The 18,532-nt window shown below is 36.8% G+C and overlaps 2 protein-coding genes across 3 annotated transcripts in view; one reads left to right on the top strand and one right to left on the bottom strand.

Annotated features, from left to right (window-relative positions):
• The window catches only part of tenm2b (teneurin transmembrane protein 2b), a 431,647-nt gene extending 429,726 nt beyond the window's left edge, over positions 1-1,921 (top strand). For both annotated transcript variants that reach the window (XM_063011444.1, XM_063011445.1), the window contains one exon: positions 117-1,921. In XM_063011444.1, coding sequence (XP_062867514.1) covers positions 117-854 — 738 coding nt within the window. In that variant the 3' untranslated portion in view covers positions 855-1,921. The remainder of the gene's footprint in view (positions 1-116) is intronic.
• A 7,539-nt stretch (positions 1,922-9,460) lies between these two features.
• On the bottom strand, positions 9,461-18,277 carry zgc:165573 (cysteine-rich and transmembrane domain-containing protein 1). The gene is made up of 3 exons (XM_063011766.1): positions 18,050-18,277; positions 11,812-12,121; positions 9,461-9,670 (listed from the first exon to the last, which is right to left on the bottom strand). Exons 2-3 carry the CDS (start codon positions 12,098-12,100, stop codon positions 9,564-9,566), a joined length of 396 nt encoding a protein of 131 aa, XP_062867836.1. The 5' UTR covers positions 12,101-12,121; positions 18,050-18,277; the 3' UTR covers positions 9,461-9,563.
• Between the last annotated feature and the right edge of the window lie 255 nt (positions 18,278-18,532).

Here is an 18,532-nt window from a genome sequence, read left to right as displayed (position 1 = left end):
TGTTTGCTTTTCCTTTCCTTTATTAATACACCATTTAACATGTATTAAATCAAACATTAGCTCAAAATAAATGCTGAGTTTGTTTTCACTGTCGTTTATGCTCTTTACTTTTACAGCTGTTTACTGGAGTACAGCATTCAGTGGAGCGACACAACCAGGCTTTCATGGCTCTGGAGGGCAGGCTGCTCAACAAGCACCAGCGCATTAAACGAGACAAGCCTGAATACTGGTTCGGTACCAGTGTGCCTGTTGTTGCTAAAGGTATGATGTTGGCCATCAGGGAAGGCCAGGTTTTTGCGTCTGTGACAAGTGTGGCCAGCGAGGGCAGACGCAAGATTGCACAGGTGCTCAACGGGGCAATCTACCTTAACGGCTTGCACTACACAATCGACGGGCGTGACTGGCATTTTTTTGTGAAGCTCAGTCTACCTGACGGTGACTTACTGTTCCTGGGCATTAGTGGTGGACACAGAACACTAGAGAATGGTGTCAATGTGACTATAAGTGGCCGATCACGTCGTGGCGTCACCATAGAGTTTCACACATCAGTGTTAACATTTAGCGTGCGATATGGGCTCGGCGCTGAGCTGCTGGAAAAAGAGCGAGCCCGTGTGATGGAGCAAGCCCAGCAGAGGGCAATGGCTCAAGCTTGGGTCAGAGAGCAGCAGCAAGTACAGGATGGCAGAGATGCCAGCCGGGCATGGAGCGAGACCGAAAAACAGCAGCTCCTGGCCATGGGAAAAGTTCCAGGCTATGAGGGCTACTATGTGCTGCCAGTGGAACAGTATCCTGAACTAGCAGACAGCAGGGCTAACATCCAGTTTCTTAAACAAAATGAGATGGGAAGGAGGTAACAGGCTGGTAAATGGCTGCTGCCATTACATTTTCCTAACCCAAGGAAAAAGGACCAGAATCCAGAGTGTTGTAAGCACCTTTTGCAAAGACTTAATCCTGCTGTAGTGCACAGCTCAAAAACTTTGAATTCAGAAAAACTTGTAATAAAAAAAGTGAGAGAACTAGACCTATTTTTAGGACGGCAGACTTTTTCAGCCTTTGGGTTATGCTCTTATGAGGGCTGAGTGATGGCACGCTGCATTTTTCGACCTCCATATCAAGGCTTCTTTTAAAACAGGAAACCGATCGTGAACATGCTGAAACAGTCGGTCACCGTCTCAGGCCTCAAAATACAATTGTTATTTAAGCCATCTCTTGCCAGTGTATGTATTAAAGTCCATGGACAATAAATCACAAATACATTTCAATGATTTGTTTAAAAACAACTTTAATGTTGGCATCTTTTTGGACACAGCTTTCCCATGTGGAGGGCAGATGGCAAGCGTTCTTCATTGAAATGCGTGTTTGACATGCAGATCATTGTTTCTCAATATCTTTGTCCTTTTACATTTGCACTATATGACAATCACAAGGAGATAAATATTTTGCCGAATATAAATCTCCATGAAGGTTGCTCATTTTTGTTTACCCTTTGTATAATATGTAAATCCATTTAAATGTTTCTTTTTATTTACTTTATTTTCTAACCAAAAGAAAGGTAATATATGGTGTTTTTGTTTCTAATTTAAGTCTATGAAGCTGTGAAATACATATTGCTCTTAAACTGTATGTAAAGCTGTCAGCGATTAGAAGAACTGGATTAAAATACATGTACATTTATTTAAAGAAGTGACTTTGTTTGACAGAATTCATAGTGACTGAATCTTGTGACATTTGAATATTCAGACTTGTTTTCTTTTCTAATTGAGTTCTGTAATTGTTGCTCTACCATAATTTCTTCATTCTTACTGTGAAGCACCACAGTGGATGTCAGCAAAATATAGCTAGTGCAAAAACACTCAGACACTCTTAAGATGGAGATTCTTTGGGAATTTTCTGAAAATAAACTTTCATTTTTACACAATGATTGTGCTCATTTTTTCTTAGCCCAAAAACAGGCATGTTGTTTTTATCAACTGTAACCCAATTAACTTATGACCACTAATAGCACTATAAAGCACCTCCAAGAATTGTGTATGGTATTTTCCTTTTCAATGCCACTGCCCCAAAATTACAGACTAATTAAATGAGCACCTCTTTTCTTGACCTACATATGTCATGACCAAGCTGGAATTCATGGCAGGGCTGGTAAATCTTCCAATGCAATAGTAATTTATTCATTAGTAACAGAAATGCTCTTTTGATATTGCAGTCATATGAAAGATTTTATCATATTAGTTGTTGATGGGAAAATATAGATTTTCAACCATATTAGTGTGGCCATGTATTTGTGTCCATTTTACTTAGCCAATGTTTTTTTTTTCCAATATTGAGCAGCTAATATTCCTTATATTAAAAACTTATGAATTTTTTTGGAAGGTAAATGCTAAAATGCTGGTGGTCAACAACATTGTAACATTTTTCATCAATAATCAGTTATGGTAGTCAAACTAAACATCTGCCAGGGTCAGGGTCTGTAGCACTGAAGGAAGATATAATCAGGGTAATTGGATATGACTAGATTGGACAAAACATGCATAAAGACTCCATTTCAATTTTTGCAATACGTAAAACATTCCAATCAACTGGATCTGTGACAAACTTGCCAGGATGAGGGCCCAAGTTTGTTTTGCCCCCATGCACTGGGCAGAGTATGGTAAGAGAGGCAAAAAAATCCTGGAATCATGTTCCATAATCAGATAAAACAAAAATTGTGCAAAGTACTTATGGGGTATGGGGCGGTAAGAATTGTGGCACGTGTTTTTTTTAAAATTATTATTTCTTGAGGCTTTTTTAAAATACATTTACTTTGTTTAAAGGTTACACTTTTCTCATTTATTCCAGTGTTAAATAGCGTTAATTCACCAAAGGGTGACTTTCTTATAACCCTTTTTCACTCATCTTTACCAGGGTGCCAATCATTTTGAAGGGGACTGTATATGCTATAGATAACTTAGCTGTGCAACAGCTTATGGCCTGTAGTGAATATTAACTTGTTACCTCAATGTGTAATGGCAGCATATAAAACTTTTCTGAAATAACAGTGTATTGAAACACTTATTCAGTTTGTTGCAACACAAATGATGTTGCAAGTTGTAAGACCTGCTACAGAACCACGTAGGTCAGACTGATAACTAGAATTGTGGTAGTTTTTTTTCTGAGTTTGTTTTCTTGCAAACTATAATGCCCCGGTCAGGTCATTTTTGGTATGTTTTAATGTTTAATTTTTGACATAATTTTGATAATAAGACAGTAGGTGTTTAATATAAGACTTTATATATATATATATATATATATATATATATATACAGTGGTGTTCAAAAAAATAGCAGTGATTTTAAAAAAGCGAATAAAGCACAAAATCATTATAATAACTTTTATTTCCATAAATGCAAATGCACTGAAAATACTACACTTTCAATTCTAAATCAAAACATTAACAAAATGTAGTCAGTTTGTGTCAATCCTTTACAGAAAATTAAGAAAAATGAATATTAGGCTGTTCAAAATAATAGCAGTGCCAGCATTTTTCTTTAAAAACTCAAAACATTTATCTATAACATGAAAATTTTTGTAAATTACTTTAAATTACTGAACTAATATTTAGTGGCAGAACAATTGTTTCCGAGATCTGTGTTGCATGGAGTCAACCAACTTCTGGCACCTCTGAACAGGTATTCCAGTCCAGGATGATTAGACTACATTCCACAGTTCTTCTGCAATTTTGGGTTTTGCCTCAAAAAAACACGTTTCAGATTTCAGCCCACAAGTTCTCTGTGAGATTGAAGTCAGAGGATTGGGCTGGCCACTCTATTACCTCAATCTTGTTTGTCTGTAACCAAGATGTTTTGGGTCATTGATGATCCCATGATCCCTCGTATTTTGTACGACCGTATTTTTGTACCATTTTGTACCACCGTCCTTTACTGTCTTCACAGTGAACTTTGGCTTGCTTTCACCAGTCCACAAAATGTTAAGCCATTTCTCTTTGGACCAGTCAATGTGTTCCTTGGCAAATGTTAACCCATTCAGGAAACGTCTTTTTCTTAACAACGGGACTTTGCAAGGAGTTCTTGCTGGTAAATTGGCTTCACTTAATCATCTTCTGTACTCACTGGTAAATTTAGATGTTCCTTGATCTTTCTGGAGGTGATCATTGACTGAGTATTTGCTATTTTGGCTAATCTTCGATCCAATTGAACAGTAGTTCCACGCTTCCTTCCGTATCTTTCAGGTTTTGGTTGTCACTTCAAGGCATTTGAGATCATTTTAGCTGAGCAGGCTATAATTTGCTGCACTTCTCCGTATGTTTTTTCTCTCTACAATCAACTTTTTAATCAAAGTACGCTGTTCATCAGAACAATGTCTGGAACAACTCATTTTCCCCAGTATTTCAAAAGGAAATGTGCTATGACTAACCTGTGCAACATTTGCCACCCTCCTACATTAAATAAGGGCCAAAACTGACACCCGTTCTTCTGCAGAATGAATGACTTCACCAATTGAACTCCTCACTGCTATTATTTTGAACAACCCCCTTTCAATCAATTCTTCGATTATTCAGAGTGGGATGCATGTCCTAATTGTTGGGTTTGTTTTGTTTTCATTACTCTACTACACTTTCAAGTCAATTTTTTGCTATGTAGAAATAGCATTTCTACTAAAAACAGTGATTTATCAGGTTAATGGTGGACTGCTATTATTTTGAACACTACTGTATATATATATATATATATATATATATATATATATATATATATATATATATATATATATACAGTATATATATATATATATATATATATATATATATTCTTTATCAAAGAAAAGAAGTTAGCCAACACCAACTGACCCTGTGTGAAAAAGAAACTACCCTTACACATAAATGGTTGCTCTATCTTTAGCAGCAATTACTACAACAACAGCTTTAGATAACTGTAAATTAGAAGAGAAAACTTGGCTTAATTTTCTTTGCAGAATTGCTTTGATTCAAGCACATTAAAATAAGAGACTAAAGAGATTTAAGACTAGTCTGCTTATTCTAAATCCTGCTAAAGTGTCTCAATGGGTTTAATGTCTAAACTTTAACTAGGTCTATCAAAAACCTCTGTTTTGTTAGTTTTGAGACACACAGAGGTGGATTGTTGCCGTGTTGCAATAACCTGATGACCATACATCCTTCTTTAGTATTTCATGGTAGAAAGCAAAACACATTGTTTCATCAACTGCAATGTCACCTAAGGCAGCAAAGCATTCTAACACTATTACACTATCACCAGAGTTAGACAATTGTGGAATGTTGTAGTGACGTCACATCAGATAAAACAGGACCAGTCTTTCAAAATTTTCACTTTGGACACATCAGTCCATAGACATTATCATAATGCAATTACCTTGCAACTCTCTTAGGGATGTTATTTTTGGCCACTATATTATAAATGGTAAAAAATAAAGGCTGACGTTGCTTAGGAGTAAGGCCTACAGTATCTAAAATCTGACTGAGTTCTTTTGCAACTTCCTGGATAAGTTCTCGATGTGCCTTTGGAAAAGTTTATGGTTAAACAACCATTTCTGAGAAGATTCACCAAAATCACAAGTTTTTTTTATTTTAACACAACAGCTTCCACTCTGGTTCACTGGGTCATAGAGATTTATAGTAAAATGGCTTTTTACCCTGCCCAGACTGCTACATTTTCCTAACTTCTCTCTCTTTTAAATTCTTGTAAATACAACATAATGTGCAGATCACTAGGAACCTTTCTGATAGTTCCATCTTGCAAAATAGGATTTATTTAAATCAACCCTGGTTGGAGTCTAATTGACTCTATTACTGACTCTATTATATGGTTTATTTTTTTTAATTTAATTGTAAAATGTTTAAATAAATACTGTTTTGGTGTAACTTTGGTTTAAACAAGTGTGAAAAATATGCAAAAACAGAAAGAGTACAACAGCGCAAATACTTTTAACTAGGACTCTAAATGAAGGGAACAAACCACAGGGTTGCTGTGGGTTGCTGCAGTGGTCCTGTTTGCTTTGTGCTTTAAATAGCATAAAGCAGGAGAGGGTAAGTTTACACTTAGGAACTATTTAGTGTGCAGTGAGTGTTACCTCAGGGGTGAGGGCAATGACACCAGAGTGCTGTGCTCTTAAACTCTCTGGGAATTTGTTTTCTTTAACTGTCTTAGGCAGGAGCACACAACGTTGTGTTCAATCAACAAGAGGATAGTGTTACAAAAGCACAAGTTTAATGTTATGAACTTACTGTTAGCAATCAAATTATGGATGTGTGAATACTGCCATAATGACATCTGTGACAATGTATCATACAGTTGCAATCAGAAATTTGCAGTCCCCTTCACTTTAAAAGGTATTATGGTGGTGTATAGAATTGAATAGAAATACAATAAATCTCAGTAAACACATGAAGAATATTTATTAATAAATTTAAGAAATGCAACATAAAGTGCACTATTATTCAACCCCCAGCCGCAGTACTTGTTGGAACATCCTTTTGCCTTGATAAGCTCCAAATTTTGGTAACTGTTAAGCTTCTGGACACCTCTCTTGTAAATCCTAATAAATTTTTCTTGTGCAAAACTTACACCTTATTGAGGTTTGATGGTTTTCATGCTGCAACTGCTTTCTTTAAACCATACCAAAGATTTTTATGAGATTTAAATATGGAAGAAGGCCACACATCTTTTGTAGAAACACAGAGGTTTTTCTTTGTTGTCCTGATGAAACATCTGAAATCAATGATTATGAGGTCTGTCCCAATACTTTTGTCCATATAGTGTATTTTTGGTAGGTGTGACTCGGGAGCAACTTTGATGCACCTTTCTTTCTTTCTTTCTTTATTTATTTATACAGGAAAATTTAAAGCAACATCAAAATATGCCACATTTATACTGGCCTGACTCAGTTAAAAACTGGTTTACAGCAGGTTCCTGTTCTGCAGCACAAAAAGAAACACAGGACAAACAGAACAAACACCAAAATGGCAAAACAACACAACATGAAATACAATAAAAACACACAACAAATGGGGAGGGGGGGCAATTTAAATGAACCTTATACACTAACAAGTACGTTGAATGTGATGTTTATCCATCACTGCATGTCGTATTGCACTTTTACCTTTCTTAGTAACTGAAATGTTTGACTACTGTAATGCATTAATGTTTGTGTTAGAAGCCGTTTTGCAAAGTGCTCATAAGTTTTCTCTCGGCTTTTAATAACGTTCAAGGAATAGTTTTTTCATGTTTTACCCTAAAATATTTCGGTAAAAGTGTGTTCTTCTCTCTGTTATGCATGGTTTATCTGCACATAAAAAAAATGCTTTACAAGCTAACTAGTGTTAGCAGTTCGTCTGCTAACTTGGCGTTATTTAACTAAATTGGTCTGTCTCCACAAACAAATGTATAAAGGAAAAAATGAATAACCCTAATTTTTAAATTTTGTAACATGTTATGTAACAAAGACATAACAAATACTTACCCTCCAAACTTTATCTTTATGTTCTTGCTACAGGGCTGAACCAAAACAGCCATTTCAGCTTTGATTACTTAGTCACAGTATTCCCTAAATTTTACCAAATCACAAGTCAGTGTAATAATGACACAGCCAAAAGCTTTATGTCGAACTATTAACAGCTTAATTTGGACTTGTTAATTTAAAATTATGACCATTATCTATTGTCTGACTAAAACTGAATAATAGTAATCTACAGAGAGCTGGTTAATCTGGGGCAACTTGTGTTTTAATGTTCATTTTAAAACTATTAAGTTAAATTCAAAAACCTAATGTAAACTATGCAGTGCTAATGCACTCCCAGTTCTGTATACAATATATCTCAAAAACTATTCCAGCAACTTGAGTCGAGCTTTGAGGTGCAGATTTTAAAAAATGAGTTTCTTTCCTTCTGTGGTTGTGACTCTATCAGCTTTTTATTCATGACAAACCTGTTTTTGATGGGTCTTTGGTTACATCGGACAATTCAGACAAATTTCCTCTCAGGATAAGGTGGTAGACCAAGTTCCAACTCTTTCCAAGGAAGCCACTGTTTCATGTGCTTTGTGCTTACTGGCTATAATTAGAATTATACTCAGAGAGACATTCCAGACAAGCAAGTTGGATGTTCACATACTTTTAGCCATATATTGTATATGGTAGGTGTAATTCAATAAATGTCTATTAAATAAATACAAAACAAGCAAAACAAATAAAGTGACCAGTAAATGTATAAACATTAAGTTTAAATTAAGACATTTCCGGTACAGTACCTCTTTAAATGTGATCCCACATTTATAAATATAGTTTTCATTGCCAAGTGACGTATGCTAAATTGGGTTACTCTTCTTGGCCTGGGACCAAGCGTACTACAGAGTGGGCCATAAGGGTGGAAACAAAGCAGATTGTGTAAGAATTGACACTTAAGAGAGACAATACAGACACAAAATATTTAAGATCCAAATTAATTTAAAAAAAAATGAAAAACTTAAGCTCTGCACTTAAGGGCTACAGAAAATTAAAGACCACAACAACTGCAAAGCGGAAGACCAAAGATTGTCCTGTTGTTGGTACTACTATTGTTTAGAGGTACAGTGGCATATTTACTCTCAGTGTCCAGTGGAAAATGACATCACAGCCTTATCTGATTTCCCACTTTTACAAGTTACCTTGTGCAACTGGAAAAGGACATCAGCATATTAGGTACGGTATGGACAGTTCTGGATTTGAATGCATACCTTATTGTACTGTAGCGTATCATGCAATGGAAATGGGACAATCATGTACTGTAGGGTATGATGCAATGGAAATGGGACAATCATGTACTGTAGGGTATTATGCAATGGAAAGGGGCAATTGTGTACTGTAGGGTATTATGCAATGAAAAAGGAAAGTGCCACACAACACTCATCAGCCAAAACATTCTGTGTGCCCACTGTAGCCACTTTAAACACTGTATAGAGTTTTGCATAAGCACTTATACTGGTCTGCAACTACTTAGACCTATACATAAAACAGCTGTAATACATTCACCTCATCACCAGAATTAAAATGTAAACCTCAGTAGCCTTTCAGTTCGTCCGTTGGCCAAGGCACAATTATCCCCTGGCATCAGTGAGTCTTGGCCACCAAACACCACCCAACATGTAATATTCAATATAAAGTTTAAAAATCAGTTTGTTTACAGTTTAATTCTAAGAAATTATTTTATTTCAGATTGCATTTTTACATTTTGAAATTCTCTAATAATCTCTAATAAGAGTCATAGCATTTGTTGTGCTTTGTCTCTACAGGAAAAACAGAAAATAAAAAGCTCAGTTTACTCAGTTTAACATTCACTTAGAACTATGACTGCATATCATCTATAAATATTTCTCAGTGCATAGCATTGAAATCATGGATGGAGTGAAAAGAAGTATTCCAAACTGGAATATGGAAAATCCCTGAAACAAAAACAAACCACTCCTCCTTTTATTAGATCAGAATCTGGTTTTGCAGTAGCCATACATAAATACGGAGGGAAAGGTCTTTGCAGATGAGGCCTTGTTGGAGTCAGATTAGGTCAACATGTCCCACAGACAACAGCAGCACAGAGCTGTCCAGCATGCGGTCAGACACGCCTGCTCACCCGAATCGTCTCGCCGGCCCTGCTCGACCACATACACTGCAGACGGACAGAGACATAACAAAATTGAAATAAGACAAGGATACACAAGAGTCTTATTTCAAAAACAGATACACTACATGGCCAGCATGTGGGTACAAGTTTACTACCAATGCAAAACAGCAGCAGCACAAAAACTGCTAGAACTGCTAGTGCGGAGCTTTACGGATTGTATTTTACACAGTTGCGCAGCCTCAGACAAGGTTAAAATCATCATAAACAATGCATATCGCGACAATATGTTGATCAGAAAGATGTAAAGCACAATTATTGGACTCTCTCTGGTGACAATCCATTCTTCATCATCTGGATGTCTGATGAATTATATACAACAATCATTATCGTTACGGCTATTTTGGTGGTTTGGGCAGGGCGCCTTAATTTCAGGAAAGGAAAATGATATTGCTGCTACATACAATGCCATTCTTTTCAGTTTTGGCATAAAGTAACACCTGTGCACAAAAGGAAAGTCTAGTGGGAAAGAACCTACCTAGTTTGAACTTTGGAATAAATTGGTACACTATCTCCAGGCCAGGCCTTATTGCATAACAGCAGTGCTCATTAATGATTGTGTTTAAAAATTTAGTGGCAGCCTTCCCAGAATAGTGGAGGCTGTTACAACAGCAAAAGGCAACCAACTTCATGTAAACACCCATGTTGTTTAACAAGTACATTAAATTTTGGAGTGTCCACATACCCATACGTTTTGGCCATGCCACGTATTTTGGTCATAAAGATTAAATGCTACACTAAAACCCATGGGAAAACATAAACAAATATTATCTACAAACCTCTTTTAATCAACAAAAAGTCAAAAATCAACAATTTGTAGCCACCACAGGTCTGTAGCCATAGTCATTATGAATTTTTATCTACAGCTTATGTGTCTATTATAACAGAGAACTGTGTTAACACCAACATCCCACAACACAGAGCATCGTTTCCTTTTTAGTGTGTGTGCTAATTCAGATCGGTGCTATAGCCAAGTGTGTTGTCCTCTCTGTGACCCTATGTTACCTGCTGCTGTTGCTTGAATCATGGCTCTGTGTTGCCCTTCTACTAAATTACTGGTCACCAGGCGCTGCGTTGCTTTCTAGTGTGAACGTAGGGTCACAGCCAAAAACAAGCACAGCAGTCTGTACCACAGCATTAAACCTTACAAGCCTGACTGCAAAATCCTGCTCATTGCAGTTGAAACATCAAGGAACCTAAAGCAGTGACTGCTTTTAATTAAGGGTAATGTTAGTGTGGTAGACAAACAATATGAAGTGCAAACAAGTAATGATAAGTGACTTCAGCGTCATCAGGTACATGATAACACATTTCCCCAATTTCAAGTAAACTGTGTGGTCCTAAAGTTAGATAAGACTTGTGTAAGGCCTGGTTTATGTTTTCCTTAAACAAGCTTAGACGCCCCACACTTTTGCAGTAAGTAGTCAGTGAAGACATGTGGCTTTGACACAGATTTACAGTGTTCTAACTGCAAAGTACTTCAAAGTGCTAAATAGTATGCCAAATTAATACACCAATATGTAATCCATTTATTAACTTCCAATACTGTATGGTCTTAAATCTTAGGCTTTTCTCATTTTTAACATTAGCTTTTTAGAGAAGCAACATGGTTTCCTTGATATGTTTGCACAGCAGCAGTTAATAAGTAGTTTAATTCTTTTCTTTTTTGGCCAGCTCTGTTTCTTCCAATGAAAGTTCACACTCACGACTGTAACAATTTTTTTTTTTTACAATGCTAAAAGCTGAATTTAGGGCAGTCAGTACTCACTTTTATAGATAGCACAAAGACAGAAAATCAAAGACTGGTTTGATGTGGGTGTATTAGCTTTCCACACTTTTACACAGTAACTGTGCAAAAAAAAACTTTACAAGTTCTATGTTTATGTGCCAGCATCTCCAAATCACTTAACAACACATGGAAAAGCGGCTCTGAAAAATGAACAGATTGCAGACCTACACTACACAATGTAAAAGTAACTAACAAAACCACACTGAAAACTACATCATTTAACTGCTAAGCTCCATTTTTGGATTACATTCTGCTTTGGATAAATGGGTCTGCCATATAGATAAATGATAATTAAAAAATAATATGTAATTAAAAATGAACTTCTCTGACCCAAGCTTACCTGTGTTTTTAGGTGCCTCTCCATACACTGGTCCTCCATACTGGGGTTGAGGAGGTACCTGATATCCCTGATAGCCAGGCTGGCCTGGGTATGACCCTGGAGGAGCCTGCGGGTAGTTAGGGAAAGGTGGCTGGTCGGGGCCAGCTTGATAGGCCGGAGTAGGATAACCTTGCGGCGGGTAACCCTGAGGTGCGTAGCCCTGAGGGGGGTAACCAGGTGCGCCTTGAGGAGGGTAACCTGGAACTGGGCCGCCCGGGCCTGTGTATGGGGGAGGTTGATCATAACTCATTTAAACACAGGAGAGAGATGTCTGAAAGTAAAAACAGAGAAACAGTTGCAATTACTTGCTTTAAATCTATACAGTTATAACAATCTAATTCAGAAACCAGAGTGAGGAAACGCTGTTGACATTTGTGACATCAAAGCCTCTCCCTTTTAGTCACAAATGTATGATTTGCACTGCCTAATGCCAGCTGATAACATGTATGTTCAAGTGTTTGTGAACAATCAGATAGATTTTTTTTTCTATGACGTACAGCAAACGTTCAAATAACACAGCCAGTTTTCAGATAACATCCTGATAAAAGAATAATAGTAACATATTAATGTTAAACTTTATTCATTTTTTATTTTAAATTACACTTCTTCCTAGAAGCAAATTGCTTTTAATCATATTCCCACAGATAATTAAGACCTTCTATATTCGTCAATATCAGGAATGGACCTGGTTATTCACATATTAAAAAATGGTGTATATTTTAAGTTTAGTATAAGTATTTAAAATGGAAAATCAAAAATTTTAATAGACTCAAAATTCTAAAGTCTAACTGTGAGTCAGTCGACTGTACCATTCCTATAATAGTGCAGTTTTCTAAAATAAATATTTTCAAGATGATCTTTTTATTCACATTTTAACAGACATATAACGTAATTAAATAAAATTATTTTTAATACCTTTTAAGATAAAAAAATGCACACATAGTGCACCTGTTGAAAACTACACAAACATTGCCAGGGTTCATACAATGACACACAGCTTGATTGGGCCAAACAAAAACTATTTCAGTCATTCATTCATTGTCTGTTTTACCACCGCTTTATCCTGGTCAGTGTCATGGTGGGTCTGATTGACAGAAACACCCTAGACAGGTTGCCAGTCCATCACAGGGCTCCAATTGGCCTAACTCCACATCTTTGGACTTGTGAGAGGAAACCCACACAGATGCAGGGAGAACATGCAAACTCCACACAGAAAGGACCTTGGCCGCCCTTTTTTCTGCAAAGCAATAGTGCTACCCACTGCACCACCATGCCGCCGCTGCAATTTCCTTTGGGATCAATAAAGTGTTCTCTTATCTTATAACAATAAATAGAACTCCCTACTAAAACATGAGTGGGTAATTTCTCATCTAGTTTTTCGTCTTAATCCTTTAACCTCAACTAACATGTTTTATTAATAACTAACACAAGGTAAACAACTATGTTGGCTAACAAAGTCAAAACCTTCCCCCCTTTCATGCTTTGGCAACTATCTGAATAATCTAGTTCCTGTCACAAAGGTTACATTTTACCTTGTTTGTGCTTTCTATAAAGCACTACTTGAGGTGGTGCAGAGGGAGAATTTGGTAAAATATTACAGCTGAATCATTTACTGCACTTATAAATGAATCATTTCTGATGTGTGGAGTGGTCTTTCCAGCTTTAGAGTAAACATAATTCTCAATAACTGGAATCTGTGAATCAATATCCCTCCCTACTGTTGACCTATACACAGGGACACTTGATATTATTACTTAAAAATGAAAAAAAAAAATGAATTACTTTTTTTTTAATTGGAAACATAGTCAGTAAAAAGTATAGACAGTTATTTTTGAAATGTAGTGAGTGAGTCAATAAAAACCTTGGGGTCAGGGGCCCAAAGGTTTCAGTCTGGACTGTGAATGAATAATCAGTGTGTTCAATAAAAGCATAAAAGGTACAATTGTCTGTGTATTAGAAATTAAAATATAAAAAAAAAACACTCAATTTTTATGAGAAATCTGGGTAATTTTGGGTTAAAGCAAAGGTTTTTCGGCACATACAGTTATTTCCTACAATAATTGTACCGATTGTGTATCCCATGACAAACACATGGCTTTCCACATGATGAATTCAATCAGGGGGTTTAAAACCTTGTGAATAAGTAACACTGTATAGTCACTGACTCTTAGCATACACTGTTTTTGTATAGTCCTCTTCTGGAAATTTAGTTTGGTGCAATATTTAGTCTAGATAAAACCAGACTGAGTGGTTCCATAGAGGTGGTAAATTATTAACCAAAAGCCACTTAATGGAGCTCAGGCAACACACAAACAATGCTAAGTGTGCAGCTGGTGTACGTTTAAGACCTTCTATCACTGAAGTACATCTAATTTTACCTTAAAGTAACAGGAATCTCATTTGCACATTTTATTCTCCAGGTTTAACATTACTTGTTTGCTGTACGTAGCATTACTATAATTAAGAATGTCTGCATATTTGGAAAAAGACTGTAAGATCTGTTTACTGGAAACTCTCTTATAACTGAAGTATATGGGCAGCTGTTGGGGCAGCACTAAACGTTTATAACACAAACATTAGAGAAAGCAAATGTAAGCTTGTTTTTTACTCCAATATTGCCAACTTTCAATGCACAAATTTGCTTTAGCCATATAATCCAGTTTGGAATGAAAGACCTGACTTGAACATTATTAGGAAAACAGGACCTAAAATAGTCAGTTCATGGCTGTGGCTGTTTAGAAGAGAGAGTGGGCCATAATTTCTCCAAGAGAAAGTCCTAACATTTGTTGAAATTGCTGCTGCTAAATGTGGCACAAGCAGTTATTAAGTTTAAGGGGCAGTTTTTTTACACACATATAACCTAGCTAGCATAGCATTTTCCTCCAATAAAAGAAATAATCATTGTGTTTATTCATATGTTCGTGTCTCAATATATATATTTTTATGAGGATATTAAACCATATAATGTGCCATATATGCAAAAATAGAAAAAATCAGAAGGAGGAGCAGGTACATTTTTAGGCTGCTTCATTTGTGTAACTGGTGATGGTGTTTTGTATATAATGTTATTGACAGTTACATCAGATCATTATGGTTTACACAGTCACGTTACATTAAGATGGAAAATATCTGAAGCAGTAATAAGAATCGGGATTGTGGTTCATATTACCCATGGAACCAACACTGGCTGTTTGGGTTTTCCTGATCAGCATGGCAGGGAAGTAAGGTGAAATCAAGGAGGGCTAGCAGTAACTATTCATTATATTGTTTTTTTTACCCCAGTATCTTCGTCATATCTCTGTGTCTGGTTGGTGCTTTACTATGGTGAGGTACTTTTTGACAAAAGGTTCACATTTTTCAAAGATAATAGAGCATCATTTTTACACAAGGCTATGCATTGATGATGGTGCAATCAGTCAACACAATGCTCCTAATAAAATCAATTACATCAGCTTGTTTTTTGTAAATGCAGCCTTAGTCACATAGATCAATTATCCATTAAGGATTTCTAGTACAGTAAGTTATACGACATGTGATGTTCGTCTACTAGTTACTACTGACACACTTAACGGAACTATGTATTGTATAAGTTGAATACAATTATGTACATTTGATTAATTGTAAATTTTAAAATGTTAAAAAGTACAGTCTAGATTTGTGACATTTGTGAAGCCACCTCTCTTCACTGTCTTTTTTTATTGTTGTTATAATTACAGTGATGACATTTATTTATACAGCTTTGATATTAATAGAAACAACACATTTTTCTAAACATACAGTTAAGGTCAAAATTATTAGCCCCCCTTATGAAATCAAATAAAACCTTTATCCTTCCAATGACATGGGCCATAACCTTAAGTGTTTATAGTGTGTGTGCGTCCACAAGATCAAAGACAACATCTGCATAAGGTCAAATGAACATTTTTATTGGTTTGCTGAACTGAAACAAGAAAAAAGCAAAAAATGCAATGGTCAAAATTATTAGCCCTCTAACAACTAATAGTCAATAGTGTAGCCTTTCTGATCCAAAACTGACAACAACCTCCTCTGATAATTTCTAACCAAGTTGGCACATGTCTCCTGAGGGATTTTAGCCCATTCTTCCTTGGCAAATTGTTCAAGATCATGCAAATTGCTTGGTCTCCGAGCATGGACCCGAACCTTAAGCTCCCTCCACAGATTCTCGATCGGATTGAAATCAGGGCTCTGGGAGGGCCACTCCAGAACCTTGATTTTGGTGTCTTTCAAAAAGTTTTTGACTAACTTTGATGTATGCTTCGGGTCATTGTCTTGTTGGAAGACCCAGCGACGACCTAACCCTAGACTGGCAGCAGATGTCTTGATGTTATTCTTCAAAATATCCACATAATCCTCTTTTTTCATGGTCCCATGCACCCGAACAGGGTTTCCTGTCCCTGAAGCAGCAAAACAGCCCCACAGCATTATGCTTCCACCAGCATGCTTCACTGTGGGGACAGTATTTTTAGGGTTGAAGGCCTCGCCCTTCCTACGCAAACAAAAGCAGCATCCATATGCCCAAACAGCTCAAGTTTGGTTTCATCAGACCAAAGGACAGACTTCCAAAACTCACCCTTATGTTTCAGATTGTCTCTGGCAAAGTTCAGTCGGGCTTTGGTGTGCCGCTGTGAGAGCAACGGGGTTTTTCTTGGACGATGACCACAAAGTCCACCACGATGAAGAGCCCTCACAACAGTCTTGCATGAAACATCAAGTCCAGAGGAAGCCAGCTCAGCAACAATCATCTTTGCAGAGGTCCGGGGATTCTTGTTGACATCTCTGATTATTTTTTGCTGCAAAGTTTTGGAAATCTTGTGTTTTCGACCACGGCCAGGTTTATTTTTAACAGACTTTGTTTCTTTGTGCTTTGCGATGATGCAACGCACAGCTGTTCTAGAAACCATGAAATGCTTGGAAATGGCAGTATATCCGTCCCCCTGAAGATGAAGGTCCACTGTCTTCTGTCTGAGGTCCAGACTGATTTCTTTGCTTTTTGGCATGATGATATTGCTTCTTACAAAGATTATTGAGCAACCCTTGAGTATCCCTTTCATTCAAGCAGTCAAATGATACTAACTCTGCTTCTTGGATTCACTTAAATAAGGTTCAGTGCTAATTGATTGCTCAGGTGTGTTTTCAAACCTATTTGACTGCTCAGGTGTGGTTTCAAACCCAGTTCATTTGTTTTGAAAGCACAAAATCACATGGGGGCTAATAATTTTGACCATCTCAGTTTTCACCAGATTTTTCATAAAGAAATCTTGAATATTTATTTTACATTCTAAAGTGTACCAAAATGGGGCCATATAATTGATGAATGATTTACTATATGAAATTTTATGAATATTGCAAACATTGGGCAGTATTTTAGGGAAATATTTAAAATTTCCTAGGGGGCTAATAATTTTGACCTTAACTGTAAATTTTTCGATGGAGAAACTGGACCTTTTTTTTTTCACATTACATTATTATTAAGTATCTAGAGGAAACAGTATTCCTGGGAATATGGCCGCCATCCAGTGTATAACGTCACACTTCCAAACCCATTTATACTTAGATTTTAGAGCTTAACTGAGTGCTCCAATAACTGCCTTAGGTTTCATTACAAGTCGGTTTAGAGCTATCATATTTTCATTCTTTTTACAGCACAGGGATATCTTAAATTATTGTTTGTGGTAATTACTTATAGAATAAAAAATACATATTGGACTGTCACTTTAAAACGTACTCTAGTTTTAAGCTCGACATGTTGGTCTGGTTAATTTTCAGCTTTTGAGAGCCAGTACTGTTTATTCATTAGTAAATTAAAAGCGTATGCGCCAGTGAATGCACCACAGTAAACGGTCTGTTTTCACTCACAAGAAGCAGGTGATTGTGTGAGGCGACCCATGCCAATAAAAAAGCAAGACAAAATAAATGTATTCTTCTCAGCAATAATAAGGAACAAAAATACGTATTTACCGTTAAAGTTTAAATGAAATACGTAATAAGTTATTGAAGTAATTTCATAGAAGTATGTTACTGTAAGACCCTGAGAATCCGCTACCAGGCTACAAGGCAAGTCAACGTCACACAGAATGAATGCTGAGCTAAGCAGTCAGAAAAAACACTGAATTACGAAAATAAACTGTTTTAAAACAAAAAAACTCATTTAATATGCTACAGATAAATATTATTTTACCTTTCTTTGTTATAGATGGTAGCAGTGTTAAACTGCAGCAGTCAGTATCCACAAGCGCGTTCTTGTCTGGTCTGTAGACGAAAGTGTTTTTTTTAATATAGTGAGGAATATTAATCAGAAATATAGCAGCCCGCGTTCAGAGTGCCTAACACATCCACACTGAACACCACCTCTGTGTCATGACGTCACACCAGACGAGGAAAGTTCCTACTCTACTGTCAGCTGATCCGCCCCTCCTCTGCCTGATAACAGGGTTGCCAGATTAAGCGAACAAAGTGAGTAATTATCAGTCAGGGTGACTGTGCCCGATTGCTTCCATTTTTTAATGTGTTTAATTGTACGTTACAATCACAGAGGGCGGCACGGTGGGTAGCACTGTCGCCTCACAGCAAGAAGGTCCTGGGTTCGATCCCCAAACAGGGCGGTCTGGGTTCTTTCTATGTGGAGTTTGCATGTTCTCCCCGTGTCTGCGTGGGTTTCCTC

Source organism: Trichomycterus rosablanca, chromosome 16 (genome assembly GCF_030014385.1).
Source record: "Trichomycterus rosablanca isolate fTriRos1 chromosome 16, fTriRos1.hap1, whole genome shotgun sequence".
Taxonomy (NCBI): Eukaryota; Metazoa; Chordata; class Actinopteri; order Siluriformes; family Trichomycteridae; genus Trichomycterus; species Trichomycterus rosablanca.
Note: the sequence above shows the minus strand (reverse complement) of the source record. Positions and strands in the feature narration are given on the sequence as shown.